The sequence below is a fragment of the Protopterus annectens genome, chromosome 12.part0, assembly GCF_019279795.1.
Source record: "Protopterus annectens isolate FY-2018-M chromosome 12.part0, PAN1.0, whole genome shotgun sequence".
Taxonomy (NCBI): Eukaryota; Metazoa; Chordata; order Ceratodontiformes; family Protopteridae; genus Protopterus; species Protopterus annectens.
In genome coordinates, this window is record NC_056746.1 from 1,307,323,049 (window position 1) to 1,307,350,495 (window position 27,447).

The 27,447-nt window shown below is 43.0% G+C and overlaps 1 protein-coding gene across 1 annotated transcript in view; it reads right to left on the minus strand.

The window, feature by feature from the left end:
• The window catches only part of EFCAB8 (EF-hand calcium binding domain 8), a 3,728,836-nt gene that overhangs the window by 3,594,229 nt on the left and 107,160 nt on the right, over positions 1–27,447 (minus strand). Inside the window, exon 2 of the mRNA XM_044089017.1 lies at positions 5,546–5,711. Within this exon, the coding sequence (XP_043944952.1) occupies positions 5,546–5,711 (166 nt within the window). The remainder of the gene's footprint in view (positions 1–5,545; positions 5,712–27,447) is intronic.

The following is a 27,447-nucleotide window of genomic DNA, read 5'->3' on the forward strand; positions in this document are numbered from 1 at the left end:
TTGCTGGCTGACAGATTCAGTAAAAACTTCACCCCTCTGTCCCCCCATCAGTAAATCAGGACATCCCCAGTACCTGCCCCCTTCCCCTTATATCTAGGGAACAGGTCATCCCTGCTCTCTCAAAGGCAAAAAATACAGCCTCCATAGGATGCAATAACATCCCAGGCTGCATCCTACATAAACTTAGGCAGGAACTTGCAGCGCCACTAGGCGCCCTATTCAACCAAAGCCTGAGCACTGGCTTTGTCCCAGATGAGTGGAGGGCAGCCACTGTCATCCCCCTGCACAAAGGTGGCTTTGTCCCAGATGAGTGGAGGGCAGCCACTGTCATCCCCCTGCACAAAGGTGGAGCGTCTATCAATCTGGAAAATGACAGATCCATCAGCCTAACTAACCTGATCTGCAAAGCCATGGAATGGATTACCATGGACCTCATTAACAAGGACATTGGCAACCTCGAAACACTCGATCCCACACATTTTGCCATGTCTGTTAAATTTGGTCAACTTCTTCGAGACATTCACCAAAGCCATGGATGAGGAGAAGACTGCGTATGCCGCTTACCTTGACCTGGCCAAAGCCTTCAATACTGTTCCCCACTAGGGCATAATACTCAACTAGGCATCAATCCGTATGTTACTAGATGGGTAGCTAATGGGCTCACTGATAGAACCCACCTAGTCAAAATAGGGGAAGCCACCTCAAGTAGTAGACCCGTAACGAGCGGCTTATCCCAGGGTTCAGTCTTTGGGCCTCTGTTATTTGGGATATACTTTTCTGAGATACAGGCTAAAAACAGTGGGCTATGGCTGACCAAGTTTCCAGATGACTGCAAGCTGGGTGCTGTCATCAATTCCCCTAGTGATATGACCATTCGCCAAGAGGGTCTCAACCAAACAAATAACTGATTCAGGATTCAGCTGGGTAGAAACCTTTTTGAAGTTTTCCTCTGACAGTGACTGTCAGAGAGGTGGAGATTTCCTTCACCAAATCTCCTTTGAGGCACGTGAAGTGTGCCAGGTAACCCAATGCTCTCAGTGAAAAAGTGGCTGAGGCATACACCCACTTCCCATGTCTGTCCAAGGCCCAAGACTCTTTGTTCAGGGGTGAACAGTAGAACTCTGTTCAGCTAGCTCTTTTTTGTTGGCTGCCGACACCACAGCGGCATAAATCTGAACACTTTTACTCCAGAAGGGGCGATTTTGAGGTGGGCTAAGGTACTTCTGCTCACTTACAGATTGGTTCCATGGTGTCAAGCGCCTTCCAAGCCCGGCAGGTGATGAGGTCAATAAGCTGATCCACCGGTGGGGGATCATCCAAGATGTAGATGGTCCTGTTCTGAATGCCTCCAGGAACACTGACTCCTCTGAGGAAGGGGGTTGGGAAGTCCATCCACCCTTTTGTTTCAGATTTCTAAGATATCTCCAAAGAAGATATCGTCCAGTGGAGATCGGGGGACCCTTCCCCTTCGAAGTCAGTGTCCTCTGTCAGCAACTCCAAAGGGGAGTCTAGGTACTTCTTCTTGCACAGATGCTTCCAGGGGACCTCCTCCACAGGATACTCAGGGAGGACTCGAAAGACAGGGAAACCCCTTGCTGAGAGGTAGTCTGGAGGCTCTCCGGCAGTGGCTGACCAAGGATCGGGCAGAAGGGAGCAAAGTTTTGATCCACAAGGGATTGGGTAGGGCCTGGAGGAGGAGGGACTGTGTCTCATTGTGTCAAGAAAGCCATCTCAGTCACCTGGAATGCTGAGGATGCTGGGAGAATCTACCCCCCCTGCCCCGGAGGCTGAAGCCCCTAAGGGAGAAAGAGATGAGGCCAGCCCAGATCTGACATCACCAGAAGGCACTGGCCCTAAGCTGTCAAAGGCTGAGGCCCTCAGAAGAAGGGATGTTCCGAGAATGTCAGAGCCGACACTAGCTCTGTGGACCCGGTGCTGACACTTCAGATCAAACCCACTCTACTTCGATGGAATCTGGGCCGAGCCGGACTGAGACACTGTTAGAGTTGGGGAAAGAGATATCCCACGATCTGGCACTGGTCCACTTGGGAGTACTAAGCCCTGCAGCTACGAAGCCGAGGACTGTATCAGAGGAGGAGGCTGCGATATCGGGGTTGGAGTTCTCAGAGATCCAGCATGGGTCGAAGAAGGCAAAATCCCCATCTGGATCTAGGCTTTGAGGAAACTCATCATCATCCGATCCATATCAGGAGTGGGAGAGCTGAAAGGATCGAGAAGACAGGGAGGAATGAGTCGACCAAACCGGTGACATGTTTGGCCGGACAGTCTGAGCCGATGAGAGGGACTTGCTCTGGTGCGGAGTATAACTCCGAGATCTCCGATTCGGTTGGGTGTGACCTGGGGTCTGCTCTAGAGATGAGGAGCTGTGGATCTGGATGATTTCCGACACCTCCAAGTGGCTGCTAGGACCCGAGGTCTGTGGAATCTGGCAGACCAGGAGGTTTGGTTGGCTCCGACTCCCCTGGATCCAAGGGGCCTCTTGGATCCGGAGAGAAGAGAGGGCAGGAGGGATCCAATGTCAATGGATCTGAAAGCTTCTTGTGTTTTTCTGCAGTAGAAGCTGATACCCCGGGGAAGCACAGGGGACACACTTCTTTTGAACAGGAGTCTGGGCTCCAGACGAAGGAAGAAGCCCTCTCAAAAAAGCTTATTCCTCCTGTCAGTGAGGGCCCGGGGACTGATGCCTGAGCAGATGTCACACGGCATCTCCAAGTACCCCAGACCCAAGCAATAAATGTACCTCCTTTGAGCATCCAACTGGGAATATTATGCCCACAAGAGTCACACCTCTTAAAGCCAGAGGGTTTGTCCGGCTTGTCTGACATGTTGGAGAAGCGCACTCACCTAAGTGCTATTCGCACAAACACACACACACACACACTCACAATCAACTACTCTACCACTAAAGGTTACAGCTAAAAAATAGAGGGGAAAGCTTTTTTTTTTTTTTTTTTTTTTGAAAGGAGAAAGAGAAATGGAAAGAGAAGGAGAACATGTGAAGGCGGGAAGAGTTCTAAAGCCATAAAAAAACTGAAGAAAACTAACAGGCGGGGAGGTTAATCTCTAAAAGTATGCTAAAGACAATAAGGAAGAAAGAGTTTGAAAATTACAAGAAATTACAAGAAAATCTTACTTATCTGAAGAGAGGCTCGCAATCGCGTCTGTGCTGGAAGGTGGCAAATGAGATCTGAGGGTTTGAAAAGGAGTGAGCTATCATGGGAGAGAGAGAAGATTAAGGCTTGGATCGTATGTCTGGAAGAATTGGCTAAGTTGGATCCGAGGACGGATCTGAAGATGGATTCAAAAACCAATTTGTGATGCATAATGAAATGGACAACATCAGATTAATTTATTTTACTTTCTGCCATATTTCCATAATTGAGGAGTATGTTCCCAAAATCTGAAAATAACGTACATCATAAACTTCATAAAGGAGGGACATGTACAGCATTTTCTAATTTTTAATCCAATAGCAATATTATCTCAGCTATCATAAATCTTAGAAAAATGCATCCATTCCCAATTCCTAATCTACCTGACAGCAGCATGTTAACACGGTGAAAGTGTCCTGTTGCTTGGTAAATACTTTGAGAATTTCTGAGTGCACTAAACATGTTGTTTTTTAGAATTTGGATAATAAAATCTTTAAAGTTGGTTGCATTTGTTCTTCCAATTATTTACTGTAAATACAGTTGTCTGTCTCTGTATTGCTTGCTTTACTTAACACTGGTTTCTGCCAAAGACATCCATGTAATAAAAGTATTATTCTTTATCAATAAGGGCATAGTTGTAATGAAGGTTGGGGGATGTCATAATGGTTAAGGTGACTATCTCACAGACGCAAGGTGCAGGGTTTGGTTTTCACCTTTGAGAGAAATTGACTAGGCTTAAAATAGCCAAAAAGGACGGCTAGCCTAACATTTGCCGGTACTTTTCCGTTATTAGGGCAACAGCTGTAATAAGCACTTGGAATGTTAGCATGCGCTTGCAAAGATCGCACCGCTGCTGATATGGGAATTTATTTCATGCAATTAAAAGTAAAACTTCATACAACAGTCACATCACAGCTTCTGTCTAAGTTGCGGTCAGTAGTGAAATAACCCCATTTTCCTTTAAGTATACGGGCCCAGATTTCAACAGCCTTTACACCCCTACTTGTATGATTCAAAGTGAAATCCCCTTAAACGTGACCAGAAATAATACTGCACATGCCTCCAGCACAGTGTCACCTTCTGTCGTGTACATGCAGCTTTGTGCTTCTACGAAATGAAAATAAACTGCGTCTCAAGCCAGTCCATGACAATATTAAGAAAGTTTTTTTTTCAGCCTCCGAGCTCATATTATCCTGTTCTAAGATTTTTAAAAAAGTATTTATCTAGAATCTGATTAAAATAGGCTTTCTTATTTTAGTATGCAATATCATATAGCAAATGACAAGGTAACAATTTACGAACATTCCAGGTTCATCAGTGTCTCCTCGTTCATTTTATTTTATTTCACAGTGTTTATTTTACTTCCTTATCTGTCATGGCGATCCCAAGCACGACAAGTGTTCTGCATACTCCATCACATCCAACCCACTGCAAAACTGATGTGTTACTTGCAAATAATGTTTAGCTATCATCTCAATCCCTACATCATGGATGTGCTTACTGCCTGAGCTGCATTTAAAATTGTGACTTTCGTTTATCTCACTGAATGGTTTAGTATCAATTAAAAAGGCTACATTATGTGCACATACATGTTGTGGTTCTGCTTGTGTACTCCTCTTGATGTGTCAAGTTACTTCTGTTAAACCAGACAAACACTGCAACACATTCATGTCTTTTTTTATCTCTTTCAAAATAACCGCTTCAGGGCTAACAGCTGTGCAATCTTTCCGTGCGCGTGCTACCCCGTTAGAGCTGTTGCCCCGATAATGGAAAAGTACCCACTTGCCTATGAACCTAGGATCCTATGGTTCTATGATCATTGCCACATTATTCAAATGTGTTTGTACTTGAGCTGTACCATTTAAGTTTGTACTGTTTATTGCCTGTAGACTAACTCTGGTAACCTGTAACATACTACCAGAATTTTTTTTACATTTTCTGTGAGCTACTTCACTATAGTTTTCTTGTAAAGTTTTCTTGTATACTTTAATATTTATGCATATATATCATCTCTGTAGACACTGAAATGTATGTACTACTACAAACATATGCTATAGTGATAACTTCTGCATCTAACTAGTGTTCATCCTAATACATCTATACTTTTGGTCCCATCTTATGGCTGAAAATGGTCAATTATGAATCAACTCACCACCCATATTAAACAAAATAACTATATTTTAGGAATGCAGTGCTATTGGTTTCACAGATGTTGTTCAAAAATCATTTTCTTGGTTGCAACTCATGCTTTAATTTTATTTAGTTATTTAACGTATGTAGTTAATTTTTCAGAATTAGCAATACTAATCATCATTAAATACAGACATAGATCTCAAAAATGCCAATAATAATGGAAATAATAATCTGAATACCTCCACCACCATCAGTATCAGCTTCATGGAACATATGTTCAATCCTCCTTAAATGTTCATCGTTAATTTGATCTTCCATTCTCTTTGCCTGTACATCTGCTACCAACTTTACTTGCTTGTCAGATACAATACTTGGCCTTTTATTACCAGGCTCTCCTATGTTGTTCTAAAAGAGAAAATAAGCCCCTAAAGTACATTCTGCTGAACATAATCTTGTCTCAATAAATTCCTTAAAGCCACTGTTCAGTGTAAGTACTCCTCCTTACCAAATGGCGATTCTTTACTGCACACATAAGTCTGTGAAAATTATTACTATTAACAGGATATTTTTAAAAGGCAATAAATTATATGTGCTTATTCTACAGCAAATCTGCAGACATTCAAGCAGTTTTTCACTGTTCTAAAGGTAGCCAAACATCCATGACAAAGAGTTCTTTTCCTTTGAGCCTTCAATATGGGGACTCTTTTCCTGCTGAATGAAGGCAAATTTAACTCTATACTATATGACAATGCTGATGCAATAACATTGAAAATTAACAACTAGTTACCACTTCTGGTAGATATATCCTAGCAGAAAAACAGCCACCCAGTGCTTTGCTCCCCAAAACCCCCGTTTTTTTTTTTTTTTAAGGAAAAGACACTAGTTTTTAAATAGTGAGGATTGAGAACAGAAATCTGGGCATTGCTTTTCTTCCAGATTCATATATCACTGAGAAGGAAGCAATATAGGAAACCACATGGAGCTTACCTCAGCTCAAATTTTAACTTACCCAGGACAGGAGGTAATGATAAACTTCATCAGCAGTTAAGACTCCTACATATAGCACAAACATAAATTATAAGTTATGTACTCACAATAACTAGGCATCCTTGTTCTCCACTCTCATTCTTCCTCAACACATGCCTTTGATCCGACTCGGCCGCATACTCTAGACTTTGGATCCAGCTCTTGAGCTCCTCCCTCTACTCATAATGCCCTTGTCTTTCCCCAGTACCTCAGATTGAGTTTGTTGCCATAAAGATCCAAGAATTGGATATAAACAGGGATAGCTGAAAGAAAAAGGCTCAAATCCGAAACTATAAGTTCAAATAACAATCCAACTGGTTCCTCCAGAAGATTTCAGGACTGGGGATGGATGGAAGGGAAGTTCAGGAAGAATGAAAATGGACAATACAGATGCCTAGTTATGTTAAGTACATAACTTATAAGTCTGATGATGTCCTTTTCATTTTTCCTCAACTAGTGGGACACAGTCCCCAGCTACATTGACCTTGGGTGGCCCTCATGGAAGGATATTCTAGAGTACTGCCAAACCAAAGGCAGCTCTACTTCTGGATATTAGATCCAATTTGTAATGAGTAACAAAGGTATGTGCATTGGACCATGTGGCCACTGCACAAATATTATCAATAGATATTCTTGTCCAAAAGGCAGATGCAGTAGCCATGGATATAGCTGAGTCAGCTTTGGGTGGTTTAGGTAGGGAAATGCCTTGCTAAGAATAGATCCAAGAAATGCAATCAGTAATCCATTTAGCTAGAGTGACTTTAGAAAATGGATAACCCAGTCTTTTTGGTGAGAAGGAAACAAATAGCTGATCTGATTTTCTGATTTCCTTTGTTCTGTGTAGATAAAAACAAAGTTGTGTACTTTCCATAACGTTCCATCTGTGTTGTCTGTTTTCATTCTTCCTCAACATGTGGGTTTGGATCCAACTCGGATGCTTTTTACAGCTTGTAGATACTGCAAACTCTCGAGCTCCTCCCTTACCTGTAATACTCTAGTCCCCCTCCATACCTCAGATCTTGTTGTTGCCTTTTCTTGTTAAACTAAAAAAGATCCATCCAATGCCTTCTCCTTCAAACCTGTGCAAACCAGCACCATAAAAACATTATTCAACAAACTCAGACCTACTTCTCTCACTGCTGACAATTTACCTTCTGAATACCTCAAGGTACCTGCCAGCACTATCTCCTATCCAGTCTCCATTTTGATCAGTCGCTCCATAACCGAACAGTATGTTCCCAAAATTTGCAAAATATCTTACATCACACCACTTCATAAAGGAGGAGCAGGTACAGAATTTTCTGATTTTAGGTCAACAGCAATCTTATCTCCACTATTAAAAATCTTAAAATGCATCCATTCCCAATTCCTAGAATCATAGAAGCATAGGAAGTTACTAGGCTAATGGTCCTAGACCCCTTACAAGCCTAGCCAAGTTCTACCCTTATTTTCACGATCAGCACCAATTGCCCCTGTCCAAGAAAGACACAGGTGGAACCTATGGGGTGAATTTATGGTTTCTCATCCAATCATCCGAACTGCATTTGACAAGGGCCATTGAGATGCTGTTCGACATGAAGTGGAGTCTATTCCAAAGGTGTGGTAACCTCTGGGAGAAAAATCTGTCCCTCCAGCAGGTTCTATTAATGTCATATACCAGGTTAAGGTCTGTAGAGTGCACAATCCGTGTACCATTTGACTTACGGACCTGCAGCATTTCCAATACAGCAGGGTCAGAGATTGCCTTGTATGCAAGGCACAGATCGCCTCTGAGTAGTCTGTATGAAAAAGAATAAAGTGATAGTGATTTCAGATGATCCAGATAGGACAAATGCTGAAGATCCTGAATTTTCTTTATAAGGAACCTTTGTAGTCTCTCCAACTGCTGCAGGTGCTTGGAAAGGTGCATACCAAAAGGGGTGTTGTACTCAATTACTGGCCTGATGAGGGAAGAGTACAGGGAGGTTATAACTTCTTTTTTTCCTGGAGGCAATGCCCTTACTTATGAGATGAGCAATACAGAATGCCCTTCTTACCACTGTGGAGACATGGTGGTCAAAGGTAGGTTGCTGTCAACCAGTGCGCACAGGTCTCTCACCACTGACTGCGTACTTAAGGTATTGCTATTGATGTGGTAGTTAGGAGGAACATCACCCTTACAGAAAGGGATGATAATACATTTTTTTTTGTATTGCGTTTAAGGCCATGACTTTGGCACAAATGATTTGTTTGTGCAAAAGCCTCTTATACGATGCTGACATCATTTGAAGATTCTATGACCACTCCTAGTTTGCGGTCATCAGAAAACTTTGTCAGCCACAGACTTTTAGTTTTTGCTTGTACTTCGGAGAAATAGATTCTAAACAGCAGAGGTCCCAGGACTGATCCTTGTAGAACACCACTGGTTACAGGTCTGCTGTTGGAGGTGGATTTCTCTATTTTGATTATATGGGCTCTATCAGTGAGCCAGTTAGCGACCCATCTAATGATATAAGGGTTGATAAGTAGCTAGGTGAGTCTGTCAATGATGTCTGAGTGGGGAGACAGTGTCAAACGCCTTGGCTAAGTCTAGGTAGGCTGCATGGACAGATTTCCCCTTATCCAAGGCCTTGGTGACTGTCTCAAGGAAGTCCACCCGGTTTAACAGATATGATCTCCCTTTGACAAATCCAAACTGAGTACAGTCAAGTGTTTGGAGATTACCTATATCTTTGTTGATAAGGTCCATGATGATTTGCTCCATGGTCTTGCAGATAAGGCTAATCAGGCTAATAGGTCTATAGTTCCCAGGGTCAGTGGAAGCACCACCTTTGTGCAAGGGAATAACGGTGGCCATTTTCCATTCAGCTGGGATGAAGCTGGTGCCTAGACTATGACTGAAAAAAGTACCCAATGGTGTTGCTAATTCTTGTTGGAGCCCACATAGGACACAGCCTGGGATGTTATCATGCTCTATAAATGCTGTGTTTTTAGCCTTAGAGAGGGCATTTACGACATGCTCTTTAAAGATACAAGGTAGGGGATAGGAAGTAGGGATGTCATGGGGTACATGTGGCAGGGACAGGGGAGCAAAGTTTTCACAGAACCCATTGGACCACAAGTTAGATATGGCCACAGGGTCAGTATATGTGGTATCAGTGACTACCAGTTTGGCACAAATCTGGGCCTTTCCTTTTAAGTTATAGATGTGACTAAAGAATGCCTTACGGTTGTCCTTAGATGAAGAAGCTAATCTGGATATGTAGTTTGCTTTGTAAGACTTCACAAGTAGTCTTATTTGCATGTTTAAGCTGAAGAGGGAGTTTTTCCAGTTTAGGGCTCACTCCCTCTTACTCTTCGATAGCAATTTCTTCCTCTTACTGGAAAGCCTGTTAATGGCAGTTTTCCACCAGGCAGGATTGCTCTTCCTAGAGGAGCTTGTTTTGGTCCTATCAGGTACGACCAAGTCAAAGCAGTTATACAGCTGTTTGTATACAGCACTGGTGTAGAACTCGGCATAGCTGCCAATTCCATCTGAGGGTGGAGGTGCAGTGAAGCTATTTATAACATCCCGTAAGAGGTTATAATCTGTTTTGGAAAAGTTGTTTAGTTGCCGCTGGGGGAGGAGGGGTCAGGTGTGACAGTTACTTCAAATGAGACTGCTATGCGGTCAGATCTCACCAGGGAAGACCTCACAGTGGGGGTGCTTCAGTGGTCACCCATATTGGTAAGCACCAGATACAGGATGTTGGCACCCCTTATGGGAGTGTCAACCAACTGGTCAAGGGCATTGGAGTTAAACTCGTGGAACCTTTGGGCAAGTGGGTTTGAGCACAAGTAATTTACCCAGTCAATGGATGGGTAGTTAAAGTCGCTCAAAACCATGGTGTTTGGATGTATCTTGATAGACTCAAGTAGATCCAAACAGGCAGACTGGGTGTCCTGATTCAGGGAGGGGGTCCTGTAGCTGGCAATGACTTGAATAGGTGTCTTCCCAACAGGTAATTGCACCTAAAGTATCTCCAGGGAATCATACTGTTTAACCAATCTGGAGGTGTATTTATTTTTAATGAATATTGATATACCCCGCCTTCTTTAGTTTTCATGTCTTCAGTTTGTGGTCTGAACGTGTGGAAGGAGGTGTAACCCGGTATGGCTGGGGTGCTCTCCACAGTCTTGAACCAGGTCTCTGTGACTGCACAAACGTCTGCGTCTTCCAAGGTGAGAACTGCTTCCAGTGAGTGCAGTTTCGTGTTAAGTCTCCTAACATTTAGCTGCATAACCCTGAGGTTGTTTTTAGATGGAGTTTTTATGTCGGGAATTTTGTCCTTGAGGCACTGCATAAAAGGCACTATGGGGGTGGCAAGAGCCTTAACCAGGAGCCGAAATCCCAGGGATGACAGATGAAGACCATCTCTGGCAAAGCATCAAGGTCTGTCGATCATGTCATCCCAGGCTGACAGATACTGGTTCCCCTTAAAATCACACCAGAAACAAAGCCAATTATTGAAGTCAATTATTTCCTGTTTGTATTGAGGCATCATCCTAGGTGAAGGTAAAATGCTGCTTAAGGCTAGGGATATACATGCCTGAGACACAGTCTGCCAGCTCAGTCATGTCTCTCTTCATGTAGTCCAGAGAGGTACGTCTCAAGTTATTCACACCAACACGGACTATGACAGAGTCCTAACAGTACCTGTTGTTGAGAGACTTGAGTGCGTGTGATATGGCGTATCCTAGCACCTGACAGACAGATGATCATGGCCTTTTCTTTATCCAGCCTGGTGAGAGGGATAGCTGTACGTCTCACAATGGAATCACCTGTGATTAATGTTTGGTTTTGTGGTTTACCTTAAGGGCTTGACAAGTAAGACACTGGTGCGTGAGCTATTATGTGTATTGTGTCCTGCAGAGGAAGTATTATGTGTAGTGTGCTTGTGTTTATGAGGTCTCTGGTGTTTAGATATGTTTCCGCATATGCAGGTATGTGTGATGTGGGCTTGGGTACAGTAGGAGGTGGTGTGTGCATGCTGACAACCCGCTCATTGTCATATGTACTGACTGGTGTGTTTGAGCATGGATTCAAGGTTCTTGATATAGTTGCATCTTTCACATGATGAGTTTGTGTCGACTAGGAGTAGAGGGTTGTTGGTGAAAACGAAACAGATGCTACACTGCTTCAGGATGCACATGTTGAATAAGCTGGCTGGAGAAACTTTGGGAAATTGTCCATCTATAGTGTTAGGTAAATTTATATGGTCAGGAAAAGAGGTCGCACTTAGGAATGGCTAGTGGGTGAGAGGTATGTTGGTACCTCTGAGACTAGGCTTAGTGTTCCACCTGACAGTAGAGCAGGGCCATGAAAGACCTCTGGAGAACCACAAGCAAAGTGCTAAGAGAAAATTTAACAAGTAAAATGTATGCGTCTATAACCACCAATGGTAACCACAGCTATGCGGCAGTTCACAATGGTGTGCTACACACAAACAACCACAAACAAAGGGCTTAAATAAAACAAGAAATAACCCTTTTAACTCAAACTAGCCAATAAAGACGCTCTCTCTGAGCTCTAGTCCAATTACCCTCAATTACATGGGACCCAGACAGCACTTTACTCCCACAAGGGTGCAGAAGGGCCTTCACCAACAAAGATGCCTTGAATTGGATGCTCAGAAGTTACAAAACAGTCCCAAAAACAGCAGACCGGGAAATGGGCTATGCTATAGCTGAACTAGTACAGTATACAGTAAAATGTGGCAAAAAACATTTCAGACAATTCAAACACACAGCATATGCAATTACATATTAAAAATGCAATATAAGAGCAAAAACAGGCATTTATAGTTAGTTGGAAGAGTGGATGCCTCAGATCTTTCAGTATCTCAGTGAAGATCTCGTGTCAGTGCTCACGTGATATCAAACAGTCTAGATTCAGCAAGTCTGTATCTAGCCTATGCTATAAAATGCAGTAGTACTAGAAATTCAAAGTGCATAAAATCACAGTCACAAAAGCAAAAAACAGTTTAAATAAAGCTGCAATTCACCAGCAATTCCCATCTTAGAAGGGTGTAGGCCACACTCTTCCGCCATAAGAGTCTAGACCACAAACTTTCCTAATGTAAAACAACTGGAACTGTTTGCTATCAAGTAACCTTCTAAATAATCCCCAACATGGCTTCCAACCCCACCACAGTACCACTACAGTTCTCCTAACCTTCACAAACACCATCAACCAATACAGATATAATGGTTATCTAGTCTCCTCTGCATTCCTAGGCATGTCCAAAGCATTCAATACTGTCTTCCACCAAAAACTTCTTAATGAACTTTCATCCCTTAATTTAAGCTCTGCATCCCTCACATGATTCCATTATTACCTATCTGGCAGACAACAAGCTGTACAATGGGAATGTGATTTATCCTCTCTGTTAACTGTTCCACTAGGTGTTCTACAAGGTTCTATCTTGGGTCCACTCCTATTTAGTTTTTCATCAACAGGCTCCACACTGCCACCACTCACCTAGCTACAATTTTACAGTACACAGATGATTCCTAGCTCATCTGTTCTGCTCCTCACTCTCTAAACTCCTACAAATAACCCAACTTTCCTTCACAGCAGTAGAATCTTGGTTCTCTGACTCAGTTAATTCTGAATCCCAACAAAACTAAATTTATGATTTTTTCCCTTTTCAGATATATACTTCTAACAATTCCAAGAAAGAACCTGTATGACACAATAAGCTACTTGGGGTTACAATCGATAATAACATGAGATTTGGCAAACACTTGTCTATAACCATAGAAAAGGTCCATATTAAACTAGATTCAGTTTACAGAATGAAACCTTACCTCACCGACTCCACAAGACAATCTTTTGCCAAGACTCATCTACTCTCTAGTCTTCTTTATGCCTCTCCTATCTGCACCAATCTGAAGAAAGCAGATTTAATAAAACTAGACAATTGTTACAATAAGATTGCCAGATTTGCTACCAACTCACCATATAGATCCCGTCACTGCACTGCCTTCCGCCAACTAAATTGGCTTGAGTTACCTAATTACCTAACTTTCACCAACTTTAATGGCCCATGGCATAAAATACCACCTTAACAAATGCCCAGCACTCCGTAATCAACTTAAGCCTCAATCTCACAGAAGACTCTTGAGATCTTCTCACAAATTTCTATTACAAGTCACAAAAGCTAACAATCAATTTGGAGATGCTCTCTACTCTAATTGAATCTCCATGACTTGAAACTTAACCCCCTGAACATCCTAACCACTACCAATCACTCACGGTTCAAAATACTTTTGAAGTCCCATCTATCTAATTCTTGGCTTTGATCGTCTAATCCCTGGTTGACTATCATTCCCTTTTGCCTAACTCCTGGCTGACATGCAGTTGTATTGTTTTTTCCTCTTGTCTATCGTCCTCTGTAGATGTTTTCTATCTACCTGATATAAGTATCTTATTTCACCTATAAACTCATCACAAATATCACCTTACTTTCTCTCTCAGGATGCTCTGTCCAGTCTTTTCACTGTCACCGTAACTACTTCACTGTACCCAAACTCCTCACCTACACCATGTACAGTTTTTGCATACTAGAAATAGTGACACAGTCACATCTATATACATTCATGGTTATATATATATATAACACATGAAATAAAGTATTACTATTTTTATAGAATGTTTATGCTCCTTTATATATGCCTTTATATGTATAACTCTGTGTATGTATTATGTATAAATTCAGTTCATTTGTTTATGTTACTACTGAATATGATTACAACCAATGTCTTTTGTTAATTGTATCTATTAGGCTTTTCTCCCAAGCTGCCACTGAAAATGGGCCTGAGTCCAGTCGGACTATCCTGGTAAACAAATGCCAAATAAATAAATAACAATGCAAGAAATAATGGTTATATGAGCTCAAAACAGAGGAACTTTGGTCCCCCTAGTATCTTCTCATTCTTCCCAAAGTCATACATAGAAGGTAAGTGGTTGGAGGGAGTGGAGTTAAGGAAGAATGAAAACGGACAACACAGATGGAATGTTATGGTGAATACATAACTTCTTTATCCGATGTTGTCAATTTTCGTTTGTTCCTCAACATGTGGGACATAGTCCCTAGCTACCTGAATCCTGGGTAGTCTCTAATAAAGGATATTCCTGAGTACTGTTGAGCCGAAGTGTGCTCTTTTCCTAGAGACCAGGTCAACTTTGTAATGAGTAATAAAAGTATGAAGATTAGCCCAGGAAGCTGTGGCACAAATATCGTCCATGGACGATCTGGATAGAAATACTGAACAGGTTGCCATGGACCTGGTTGAATAAGCCCTCAAGGTTTTTGGCAAAGATAAACCCAATTTGTTGTAGACGAGGTAAATGTAATCATTTAGTCACTTAGCTAAAGTTACTTTGGTAACTGGCTTTCCCAATCTTGATTCTGAAAAAGAGACAGATAATTGATTTGATTTTCTGAATTTTTCAGTTCTGTGCAGATGGAAACATAATTGTCTGTGAACGTCCAACAAGTGTAAAATATATTCCCCTTTATTTGAGAAATTTAGAAAGCATACTGGGAGACTGATAGATTGATTTATGTTGGATCCTGACACCATCTTATGAAGAAAGGATGGATTGGTTCGTAAGGACACCCTCTCTTTATGAAAAATTAAACAAGGACGTTTAAAAGATAAGGCATAAAGTTCTGAAACTCTCCTAGCTGATGTTATGGCTAGCAAAAATGTAGTTTTCCAAGTTAAAAACTTTAATACACACCTTGCAGCTGGTTCAAAATGTGACTGAGTCAGGGCTTGTAACACTAAATTCAAATCCCACAATGCAGTAGGATCTTTAAAGGGGGGGGGGGTCTCAGTAAAAAGGTTCCTTTTATAAAAGCCTTACAAAGTCGTGAGGAAGCTAAAGCAGAACTGTAAACTCCTATATGAAAATTAGAAATGGCAGATAATTCTACCTTAACAGTTGAAGAACTAGCCCCTTCATTAAAAACAGTAGCCAAAAGTCAAGAACTTGGGTTACTGGCACTGAAAAGGGGTTAATGTCTGTCTGCTGTGCCCCAAAAAAAAAGAAGTTATGTACTCATCATAACGTTCCATGTTTGTTGCCCTTGATCTCGCCTTTCTTCTTGCTCTTTGGGTTCGGAGCCCATCCTCGGCTCCGACTTGGCCGTATGCATGCCTAGTGGTAGTTACCCAGATCTCGTATGTGATAACCCAACACTAGACCATATAAAAGACAAGAGATATATTCTACTTTACATATCCAATGATCATCATTCTCTTTCGGCTTTTCCCGTTAGGGGTCGCCACAGCGGATCATCTCTTTCCATTTCTTCCTATCCTCTGCATCTTGCTCTGTCACACCAACCGCCTGCATGTCTCTCTCACGTCCATATACCTTATCTTAGGCCTTCCTCTATTCCTCTTACCTGGCAGCTCCATCCTTAGCATCTTTTCCCAATATACCCATCATCCCTCCTCAGCATGTCCAAACTCTTGCTTTGTCTCCAAACTGTCCAACATGAGCTGACCCTCTAATATACCGATTTCCTAATCCTATCCATCCTTAGTCACACGATTACAAATCTTAACATCTTTAACTCTGCCACATCCAGCTCTGACTCCTGCCTTTTGTCAATGCCACTGTCTCTAACCCATATAACATAGCTGGTCTCACTACACTCTTGTAATTCTCTAACCCATATAACATAGCTGGTCTCACTACACCTCTTGTAGACCTTTCACTCTGTCACAAATCACTCCTGACACTCTTCTCCACCCATTCCACCCTGCCTGTACTCTCTTCTTCACCTCTCTTCCACATTCACCATTACTCTGAACTGTTGATCCCAAGTACTTAAACTCGCCACCTTTACCAACTCTACTCCCTGCATCCTCACCATTCCTCTACCCTCCCTCTCATTTACACACTACAGATCACAATGTCATCTGCAAACATCTCAACCTGTCCATCACCACTGCAAATAAGAAAGGACTCAGAGCTGATCCTTGATGTAATCCCACCTCCACCTTCAGTCCTCACCACTGTCACACTTTCTCTGCCACTCCCGACTTCCTCATACAATACCACAACTCTTCTGTATTTCTCCATCAACAGTCTCAGAAAACATTGCATCTGTAGTGCTCTTTCCTGGCATGAAACCATACTGCTGATCACTAATCATCACCTTAACCTTGCTTCCACTATGACTAATCAGTTGCAGCTCTGCACATCAGGTACCAAAACACTTTTCTCATTTCATTAAACAATCTAGTTAGAAATTCCACTGCCATTTCTCCTAATGTCATCTGGGCCAACAGCCTTTCCATTCATCCAACTTCATTCATCAGCCTCTCAAAATACTCTTTCCATCTTATCCTTTATCCTCTGTCTAGCCTCTTTAATGTCCAATCCAGGTCTCCTTCCTCTGTCCAGATGTCACACCAAAGCACCTTTCCTTTCACATTCCTCCTCCTCTTTAACTACACTTTCCCTGCCACCACTTTACAGTCTCAGTATATAATCAACTTGTGAGCATCTTCCTCCACCACAATCATCTGACCTTCTGCCCACACCATGATAAAACAATTTGAAATATCAACCTTCCTTCTCTCCATCATATCAGCTAGCTCTAACCTTCCTCCTATCTTCCTTTGATACCTGCGTATAAAGGTGTGATCCCTCCACAAGGTAATAGTAGTAAACTGAGACTGACCATAAGGAATGGCATAAAGGAAGCCCAGCCAGTATTGCCAATAGAATATGGGATTTCTCTCGATCCTCCATGAAGGGGAAGAAGGGAGGGAAGCGAAAACGAAGGCGAGATCAAGGGCAACAAAAAAGAAGTTATGTACTCACCATAACGTTCCAGGTTTGTAGTCCATCTCGCTCTTCATTCTTACATATGGGATCGGAGCCAATCCTCGGCTCCAACTCGGCCTATTTACAAGCTAGAAGTCTTCTAGTTGGCTCGTGGCTATGTAGGTATCCCATGGTGCACCAGTACAATCACCAGATCTTGTTTGTTGCTAACTAGGAGAGACAATAACAATATACAAAAGAAGCCAATACTAAAAGTTCTCCATAAAAATTGATAATATTTTTCTGTCTCCAGGTACTTCCAGGATGAGTGTAGGAGGGTGGGTTCGTAAGAATGAAGAGCGAGATGGACTACAAACATGGAACGTTATGGTGAGTACATAACTTCTTTATGTTCTGTAGTCCTAGCTCGCCTTCATTCTTACATATGGGACAGCGTCCCTAGCGCCTTATTCTTGGGTGGTTCAAGGAAAAATACTCCTAAGTACCGTGGAACCAAAAGATGCTCTACCCCTGGAGGTTAAATCCAGTTTGTAATGAGTAATAAAAGTGTGAGGGTTAGCCCACGTTGCTGCTGCACAAATATTATCAAGTGGGACCCTGGATTGAAAGGCTGCAGAGGTAGACTGAGATCTGGTAGAATGAGCCTTGATTTTAAAGATTTTAAAGGGCAAAGGTCTACCCTCAGAGTTGTAAACGTAAGCTATACAGCTAGAAATCCAATTAGAAAGTGTAACTTTGGAAACTGGTAAGCTTGACCTGGATTTGGAAAGGGAAATAAATAACTGATCTGATTTCCTGATTTCCTTAGTTCGGTGCAAATAAAAATTTAATTGTCTATGGACATCCAGCTGATGAAACCTGCATTCAGCTGCATTGGAATGATTTGGAAAGAACACCGGAAGTTCTATGGATTGATTCAAAGTGGCATGGGAACAGACCTTGGGGACAAAGGAAGGATTATTTTATTTTTTTATTTTTTATTTATTTTACATTTGTTAACCGGGCTAGTCTGGCTGGATGCATGTCCATTTTCAGCAGAGGCCCGAGGAGAAAAGCTCCATTAACATATTAGTAGCTAACAGTGAAAAACAATCAAAAAATTCAAACAATCAATAAATTCAAACAATCAGACACAAATGCAAAAACAAACAGCAAATAAATCAAATGTAAAAAAAGTAAGCAGATTAGGAACAGTTATTATGTAATGTAGAAAAAATTCAGATATAGTTGAACAAGAGATAACAATGGAAAGGCAGTATTGCAATGAATTAATTGTTAGGGTGAGACTGTCATGGAATGAAGAGGATAGAGAAAAAAAATTGTGACATATGGAGAGTCAGTAACAAATTCGTTAATTACAATTTAGAATAGTACAAGTTGTGCCAGGGTACTAGTATTAGGAAAGAGATTAGCATTGAAGTGATCATAATGTATGTAAGTAAGGAAAAAATGACAAAGATGTAGTAATACAGCAAGAACAAGGAAGAAATAGGAAGTGAAAAAGAAAAGAAGGAAGAATAAATATGCAGGTAGGTCAGAAGAGGGATAAATCAGAAGTAAAGGATAATCATTAAGAGTGAAGAGGAGGGGACTGGAAAGAGATGCATTATATGTTGAGCTCAGTCAGGATTAGAGCATGGGCATAGCCAGTGTATTTGGAAATGGTGTCTTAATTGTTTTTTGAAAAGGTGAGATGAGCTTAGGATGGTAAGTTCCACGGGAAGTTTATTCCAATATGAACCAACAGTATTTGCAAATAAGGAGTCACCTGCTTTATTGTGGGATTTAAGAGTAGTTACTAGAAGCTTGTTGGATTAGTATGAAGGGACGCCCTGTCCTTGTGAAAAATCAGGTAAGGGGGTTTCAAAGACAATGCTTGTAACTCTGACAACCATCTGGCCGATGTGATAGCCTCCAGAAACAAAGACTTCCAAGACAGGAATTTCAAAGGAGATAAATGAGAAGGCTCAAAGGGCGGAGAAGTTCATTTGGATAACACAAAATTTAAATCCCATGAGGCAACAGGTTCTTGAAAGGAGGGGGGGTCCTAAATAATGTGGCACCTTTAAGGAAAGTTTTGCACGGCCTATGCGACATCAGATTAGAATCTTGAAAGCCTAGATGAAAATTTGAAATCGCTGCCAATTGGACTCTAATAGTGGCAGCCGCAGATCCCTGACGGAAAAGCTCAGACAGAAATTCCAAAACCACTGGAATGGAGGCGGTGTAAGGGTCAACATTAATTTTCTCTGCCCAGATAGAGAATCTCCTCCACTTACTGGAATATAGTCTCCTAGTGGAAGGTTTATGAGACGACATAAGGATATGAGTCATGGAGGGTGAGAAGTCGTGAAGCCTGACTAGGGATGGAAATGGAGCAACCACACTTTTAGAGGGTGTGTAATGAGGGGTGAAGAGAGCCTGACATGTGAGTCAAGAGATATGGAACTGGGTCCAGAATCCAAGGATCGTCTAGGAGGAGAGGCTCGAGAAAGAGGAACCCAACCTGACGAGGCCAGTAAGGAGCGATGAGGATTAGTTTGCTTCCCAGCCATTTCGCTTTCTGAATAACCATGGGAATGAGAGGAAAGAGAGGAAAAGAATAAAGGAGACCCAGGGGACAATCGTGAACAAGTGTGTCTCTCGGTGACTCCCCCGGAGGGGGGATGAGGGAGAAGTAGCTGCTGCATTTGGCATTGATTGGGTTGGCAAAGAGATCGCAGCAAGGCTGTCCCCATCTGCGGAAAATCTGTTCCGCTGTTTCCTGTTCCAAGACCACTCGTGAGGCATCAGGATTGCCCGGCTGAGCTTGTCGGCTATCACGTTGGTTGTCCCCAGAATGTGCGTTGCCACCAGAAAACTCTGGGAAGATATCACCTATTTCCAAACTCAAATGGCCTCTCAACAGAGTGAGTAAGATCTGGTTCTGCCCTGTTTGTTGATACACCATACTACCGACGTGTTGTCTGATTGTATTGCAATAGTCCCCAAAGGCAGAAGGTTGTGAAGTACTTGCAATGCCAGGAGCACCGCCCTCATCTCTAGAACGTTGATATGCAGGTGAGCCTCGTGATCTTGCCATGTGCCTTGGACAGTCCTGCCTAGATAATGCCCCCCCACCCTATCTGTGAGGTATCCGTGGTCACAGTGGCAACGAGTTGGGGAGGAACAAATGAAGTGCCCGTTGTTAACTGATTGGGTAGAGTCCACCAAAGGAGGTCTTTCTTGCAACAGTCTGTCAGTAGAATGTGATGAGATAATGGCAGGTGCTGAAAAGATGGGTCTATATTATAAGCACGAACATTTACTTACCCGAATACCTAAACGCCGACACATATTCTGCAAACTGCAAATACACCGAATGCCCTAAACCGTGAAATTCAAAAAGTCGAACCGTCATAGTTGTCCCACCCCACCGCCCGCTACATACTACCTACACAAACAAACTTAATAAACCATATACATACACTAACCAAAACCCTACTTCTAACCCTAAACCAAACCCTACTTCTAACTCTACGCTAAATCTTGCATATACCACCATGTATGCACTTAACTTAACCCACACCCTAACCCTAAGGTCCGTAACTATCGCACACTTCCTTAAAAAGCTATACCTAAACAAACTAAATAATCCACACACATGCACTTAACAAAACTTTCCTTCTATCCCTACACTAAATCTAATAAGAAGTTATGTACCTACCATAACGTTCCATGTTAGTTGTTTTCTTCTCGTCTTCCTTCTTGCTGGTAAGTTTCGGAGCCGATCCTCAGCTCCGACTCGGCAATCTTCAAAAGCTCGAGAGCTACTTATCGAGGCCCCCCTATATCCCATGATGCCTGGCGCTAGATACCCAGATCTCTTTTGGTAAGTCTAACTGCAAACATAATAATAATAATAATACAGGAATCCTGTCCTAGAATGCATAAATCCTACTGGAGAGACTACTAGTCAGAAGGAATAGCCAGAGAAGACTCAGCCAGTGATAAAAACATAAGGAACTCTTCTCGGTCTACTAGGACAGGGGATAGAGGTGGGACACAAGAAAGAAGCTGAAGAAGACAACTAACATGGAAGCGTTATGGTAGATACATAATTTCTTAATGTTAAGTTGTCTATCTCGCTCATTCTTGCTGGTTGGGACAGCGTCCTAGCACCTCAATCCTGGGTGGCTCCTCGGAACAGACTCTTCAGAACAGTGGAACCAAAATCAGCTCTGCTCCTGGAGGCCACGTCCAGCTTATAATGTGAAATGAAGGTATGAGGATTGGCCCATGTAGCTGCCGCTAAATAGTTTCCACTGGCAATCTTGCCTGAAAAGCCATTGAAGTAGCTAGAGCTCTAGTGGAGTGACCTTTTGGTTTAGCAGGAAGCTCTTTATTCCTTAATTGATATATAAATGTAATAATAGATGTCAACCACCTAGATAAGGTTACTTTAGACACAGGTAGACCTTGTTTACCCTCAGCATAGGACAGGAACAGCTGGTGTGATTTTCTGATTTGCTTAGTTCTATGCAAATAAAACTATAACTGTCTATGAACATCCAACTGATGCAATTTGTATTCCGCTTTGTTGGAATAATTTGGAAAAAAACACAGGCAGATCAATAGACTGATTCAAATTCCTGTATTAAGAAACCTTTGGAAGGAAGGAAGGATTAGTCCTAAGAGAAACTCTGTCATTGTGGAAAACTAGATAAGAAGGGCGAACACAAAAAGCCTGAAGTTCAGAAACTCTTCTGGCTGAAGTAATTGAAACCAGAAGAAGGGTTTTCCAAAAAAGAAACTTCAAAGAACAAGAAGCTGCAGGTGCAAAGGGGGGCAGAATCAGGGAAGCTAAAATCAAATTTAGATCCCACGGAGGCGGGGGATCTCTCACTGGGGGCCTGAGTAACATAGTCCCTTTGAGAAAAGCTTTACAAAGCTTATGGGACATAATACTAGTGTCCGATAGACTTGTATGAAAGTTAGAAATTGCAGCTAACTGAACTCTAATCGTGGCAGAAGACGATCCAGCACGAAAAAGTTCCGCTAAAAAATCCAAAATATGGTGCACAGGGGCTGAAAAGGGATCTATATTCCTACCCTCTGCCCAGAAAGAGAAACATTTCCACTTACCAGCATAAGTCTTTCTAGTGGTAGACTTATGCGATGATAAGATGATTTCACGCACCGAGTGGGAGATGTTGGAAGCCTGGCTAAGGTCGGAAGTGGAGCAACCAAGCAGTGAGCTGGAGAGATTGAAGGGATTGGTGCAGCCCGCCCGATTGATGGATCAAGAGGTCTGGAACTGGGTCCAGGGCTGCTCCAGAAAGTAATGATGCAGGAATGGGAACCAAATTTGTCGAGGCCAGAAAGGGGCAATGAGGATCATCTTGCATCCCAATGTGTAGCTTTCTGTATTAATTTGGGAATCAAGGGGAACGGAGGAATGCATAAACCAGTCCCTGAGGCCAATTGTGAACTAGAGCATCTCTGGGGGAGTGTCCGCGAACAGAGAGGAGAGAGGAGGAATTGTTGCACTTGCTGTTGAAGGGTGGCAAAAGGTCGCAGCAAGGCTAACCCCATTTGCGGAAGATTTGGTCCGCCACTGTCTGATTGAGAGACCAGTCGTGAGGCCTGAGAATTGCTCTGCTCAGGCTGTCCGCTATAACGTTGGACTTGCCAGGGATGTGCGGTGCTAGCAGAAACCGTTGGGAAGAGATTGCCCACTGCCAGAGTCTGAGTGCTTCTCGACATAGGGGTAGGACCTGGTTCCGCCCTGCTTGTTGATGTACCACACTACCGACATATTGTCTGTTTGAATTGCAATGGTCCTGGTGGGAAGAGAGTTGTGAAGAGCTTGCACCGCCAAAAGCACGGCCCTCATCTCCAAGACATTGATGTGCAGATGGTACTCATGAGGCTGCCAGGTGCCTTGGACTGTTCTGCCCTGAAAATGCCCCCCCCCACCCGATCAGGGTGGCATCCGTGGTCACCGTAGCCACTGGAGGAGGAAGAGCAAATGGTCTACACTGGGGTACTGATGGGGAAACCATCCACCAAGCAAGTTGGTTTTTGGATGTCTGTGTGATCATTATCTTGTGAGACACTGGAAGTTGCTGGAAAGACCATTGGGTAAACAGCATCCACTGAAGAATCCTCATATGAAAACGAGCAAGGGGGGCTAGTATGATAGCCGCTGCCATGAGACCCAAGGTCTTTAGGATGAATCTGGCTTGAATTTTTTTGCATCCTAATAAGACCTGCACATGTCGGTGAATGTCTAGCACTTTGTCTAATGGAAGTCTCGCTGACATGTCCTTTGTATTTAAGTTTGCGCCTATAAAGGTAATAGATTGACAAGGCGACAATGCAGACTTTTCGAAATTTATGGTGATGCCTAGTTTGGAGCAAGTTAGGATTGACAAGCCGGGATCCTTGCCGTCTCAGGTGAAGCAGCCAAATACATGTATAGTTTCAGAAAAACCCTTCAAGGGTCAAAAACAAAGGTAGAGTGCTCCCAACAGCTACCATCGGTCCTTGGCCCCTATTGTTTGGCATCTACTTCTCAGAAGTACAGGCCAACATGGGAGGACTTTGGCTGACAAAGTTTGCAGATGACTGCAAACTGGGCGCCATAGTGGAAAGATGCATCGGACACTGATATCCTTCAGAAGGGACTCACGGAAACAGATAGCTGGTGCCAGAGCCATGGCCTGAAGTTAACGCCAAAAATGTATAGTCATACCCTTGGAAAAACAAGGTAACCCCAAGCTACCATATAGGTGGCAATCCACTAAGCACAGAAGAGGTTATCAGGGACCTGGGGACCCAGGTTGACAGTGGCCTTTCTTTTGACACTCACATTGCTAAAGTGGTTAGAAAGACCTTCTACATTGCCCACCTGATCATGAAGGATTCACATCCAGATCTAGTGAGGTCATTGTTCCCTGTACTCTTCACTTATCAGACCAATGATCGAGTACAATGCCCCATTACGGATGTATCTCACCCGACATCTGCAGCAATTGGAGAGACCCCAAAAGTTCCTCACCAAAAGGATAAAGGGACTCCAAAATCTGTCATATGCTGCCAGATTGAAGAAACTCCAGCTCTATTCAGTCGCATACCGTCTGCTCAGAGGTGACATGTGCCTGACATACAAGGCCATGTCCAACCCGGAATTAATAGACATGCTCCACCTCAAAAAATCCAAATCCACCAAAACCACTAGAGCAAGCGACTTAAACCTTAGTACGGATATAAATAGGGCGTGCTGGAGGGATAGATTTATCACTCAGAGACTCCTATGCTGTGGAATAAAATCCCGGTCCATGTGAGGCAGAGCACCTCGCTGACTCTGTTCAAGAGAAATCTAGACCTGTGGATGGGAGATCGTAGGTTTACCCCAGGAATCATCTCTGGGTCACTGCTGGACAGAGGCACAACAAACTAATGGGCACAGTATTTTTTTCATATAAGGGGTGGCGTAAGCCACAATAATTTGGGCTAGGCTTATAAATGCCTTAGGGCAGATAGCCTAGTATAAACCTATGAACCTATGAACCTATATACATACACTAACCAAAACCCTACTTCTAACCCTAAACCAAACCCTACTTCTAACTCTACGCTAAATCTTGCATATACCACCATGTATGCACTTAACTTAACCCACACCCTAACCCTAAGGTCCGTAACTATCGCACACTTCCTTAAAAAGCTATACCTAAACAAACTAAATAATCCACACACATGCACTTAACAAAACTTTCCTTCTATCCCTACACTAAATCTAATAAGAAGTTATGGACCTACCATAACGTTCCATGTTAGTTGTTTTCTTCTCGTCTTCCTTCTTGCTGGTAAGTTTCGGAGCCGATCCTCAGCTCCGACTCGGCAATCTTCAAAAGCTCGAGAGCTACTTATCGAGGCCCCCCTATATCCCATGATGCCTGGCGCTAGATACCCAGATCTCTTTTGGTAAGTCTAACTGCAAACATAATAATAATAATAATACAGGAATCCTGTCCTAGAATGCATAAATCCTACTGGAGAGACTACTAGTCAGAAGGAATAGCCAGAGAAGACTCAGCCAGTGATAAAAACATAAGGAACTCTTCTCGGTCTACTAGGACAGGGGGATAGAGGGTGGGACACAAGAAAGAAGGCGAGAAGAAGACAACTAACATGGAACGTTATGGTAGATACATAATTTCTTAATGTTAAGTTGTCTATCTCGCCTTCATTCTTGCTGGTTGGGACAGCGTCCCTAGCACCTCAATCCTGGGTGGCTCATCGGAACAGACTCTTCAGAACAGTGGAACCAAAATCAGCTCTGCTCCTGGAGGCCACGTCCAGCTTATAATGTGAAATGAAGGTATGAGGATTGGCCCATGTAGCTGCCGCACAAATAGTTTCCACTGGCAATCTTGCCTGAAAAGCCATTGAAGTAGCTAGAGCTCTAGTGGAGTGACCTTTTGGTTTAGCAGGAAGCTCTTTATTCCTTAATTGATATATAAATGTAATAATAGATGTCAACCACCTAGATAAGGTTACTTTAGACACAGGTAGACCTTGTTTACCCTCAGCATAGGACAGGAACAGCTGGTGTGATTTTCTGATTTGCTTAGTTCTATGCAAATAAAACTATAACTGTCTATGAACATCCAACTGATGCAATTTGTATTCCGCTTTGTTGGAATAATTTGGAAAAAAACACAGGCAGATCAATAGACTGATTCAAATTCCTGTATTAAGAAACCTTTGGAAGGAAGGAAGGATTAGTCCTAAGAGAAACTCTGTCATTGTGGAAAACTAGATAAGAAGGGCGAACACAAAGAGCCTGAAGTTCAGAAACTCTTCTGGCTGAAGTAATTGAAACCAGAAGAAGGGTTTTCCAAAAAAGAAACTTCAAAGAACAAGAAGCTGCAGGTGCAAAGGGGGGCAGAATCAGGGAAGCTAAAATCAAATTTAGATCCCACGGAGGCGGGGGATCTCTCACTGGGGGCCTGAGTAACATAGTCCCTTTGAGAAAAGCTTTACAAAGCTTATGGGACATAATACTAGTGTCCGATAGACTTGTATGAAAGTTAGAAATTGCAGCTAACTGAACTCTAATCGTGGCAGAAGACGATCCAGCACGAAAAAGTTCCGCTAAAAAATCCAAAATATGGTGCACAGGGGCTGAAAAGGGATCTATATTCCTACCCTCTGCCCAGAAAGAGAAACATTTCCACTTACCAGCATAAGTCTTTCTAGTGGTAGACTTATGCGATGATAAGATGATTTCACGCACCGAGTGGGAGATGTTCGGAAGCCTGGCTAAGGTCGGAAGTGGAGCAACCAAGCAGTGAGCTGGAGAGATTGAAGGGATTGGTGCAGCCCGCCCGATTGATGGATCAAGAGGTCTGGAACTGGGTCCAGGGCTGCTCCAGAAAGTAATGATGCAGGAATGGGAACCAAATTTGTCGAGGCCAGAAAGGGGCAATGAGGATCATCTTGCATCCCAATGTGGTAGCTTTCTGTATTAATTTGGGAATCAAGGGGAACGGAGGGAATGCATAAAGCAGTCCCTGAGGCCAATTGTGAACTAGAGCATCTCTGGGGGAGTGTCCGGGAAGAGAGAGGAGAGAGAAGAAATTGTTGCACTTGCTGTTGAAGGGGGTGGCAAAAAGGTCGCAGCAAGGCTAACCCCATTTGCGGAAGATTTGGTCCGCCACTGTCTGATTGAGAGACCACTCGTGAGGCATGAGAATTGCTCTGCTCAGCCTGTCCGCTATAACGTTGGACTTCCCAGGGATGTGCGCTGCTATCAGAAACCGTTGGGAAGAGATTGCCCACTGCCAGAGTCTGAGTGCTTCTCGACATAGGGGGTAGGACCTGGTTCCGCCCTGCTTGTTGATGTACCACACTACCGACATATTGTCTGTTTGAATTGCAATGGTCCTGGTGGGAAGAGAGTTGTGAAGAGCTTGCACCGCCAAAAGCACGGCCCTCATCTCCAAGACATTGATGTGCAGATGGTACTCATGAGGCTGCCAGGTGCCTTGGACTGTTCTGCCCTGAAAATGCCCCCCCCACCCGATCAGGGTGGCATCCGTGGTCACCGTAGCCACTGGAGGAGGAAGAGCAAATGGTCTACACTGGGGTACTGATGGGGAAACCATCCACCAAGCAAGTTGGTTTTTGGATGTCTGTGTGATCATTATCTTGTGAGACACTGGAAGTTGCTGGAAAGACCATTGGGTAAACAGCATCCACTGAAGAATCCTCATATGAAAACGAGCAAGGGGG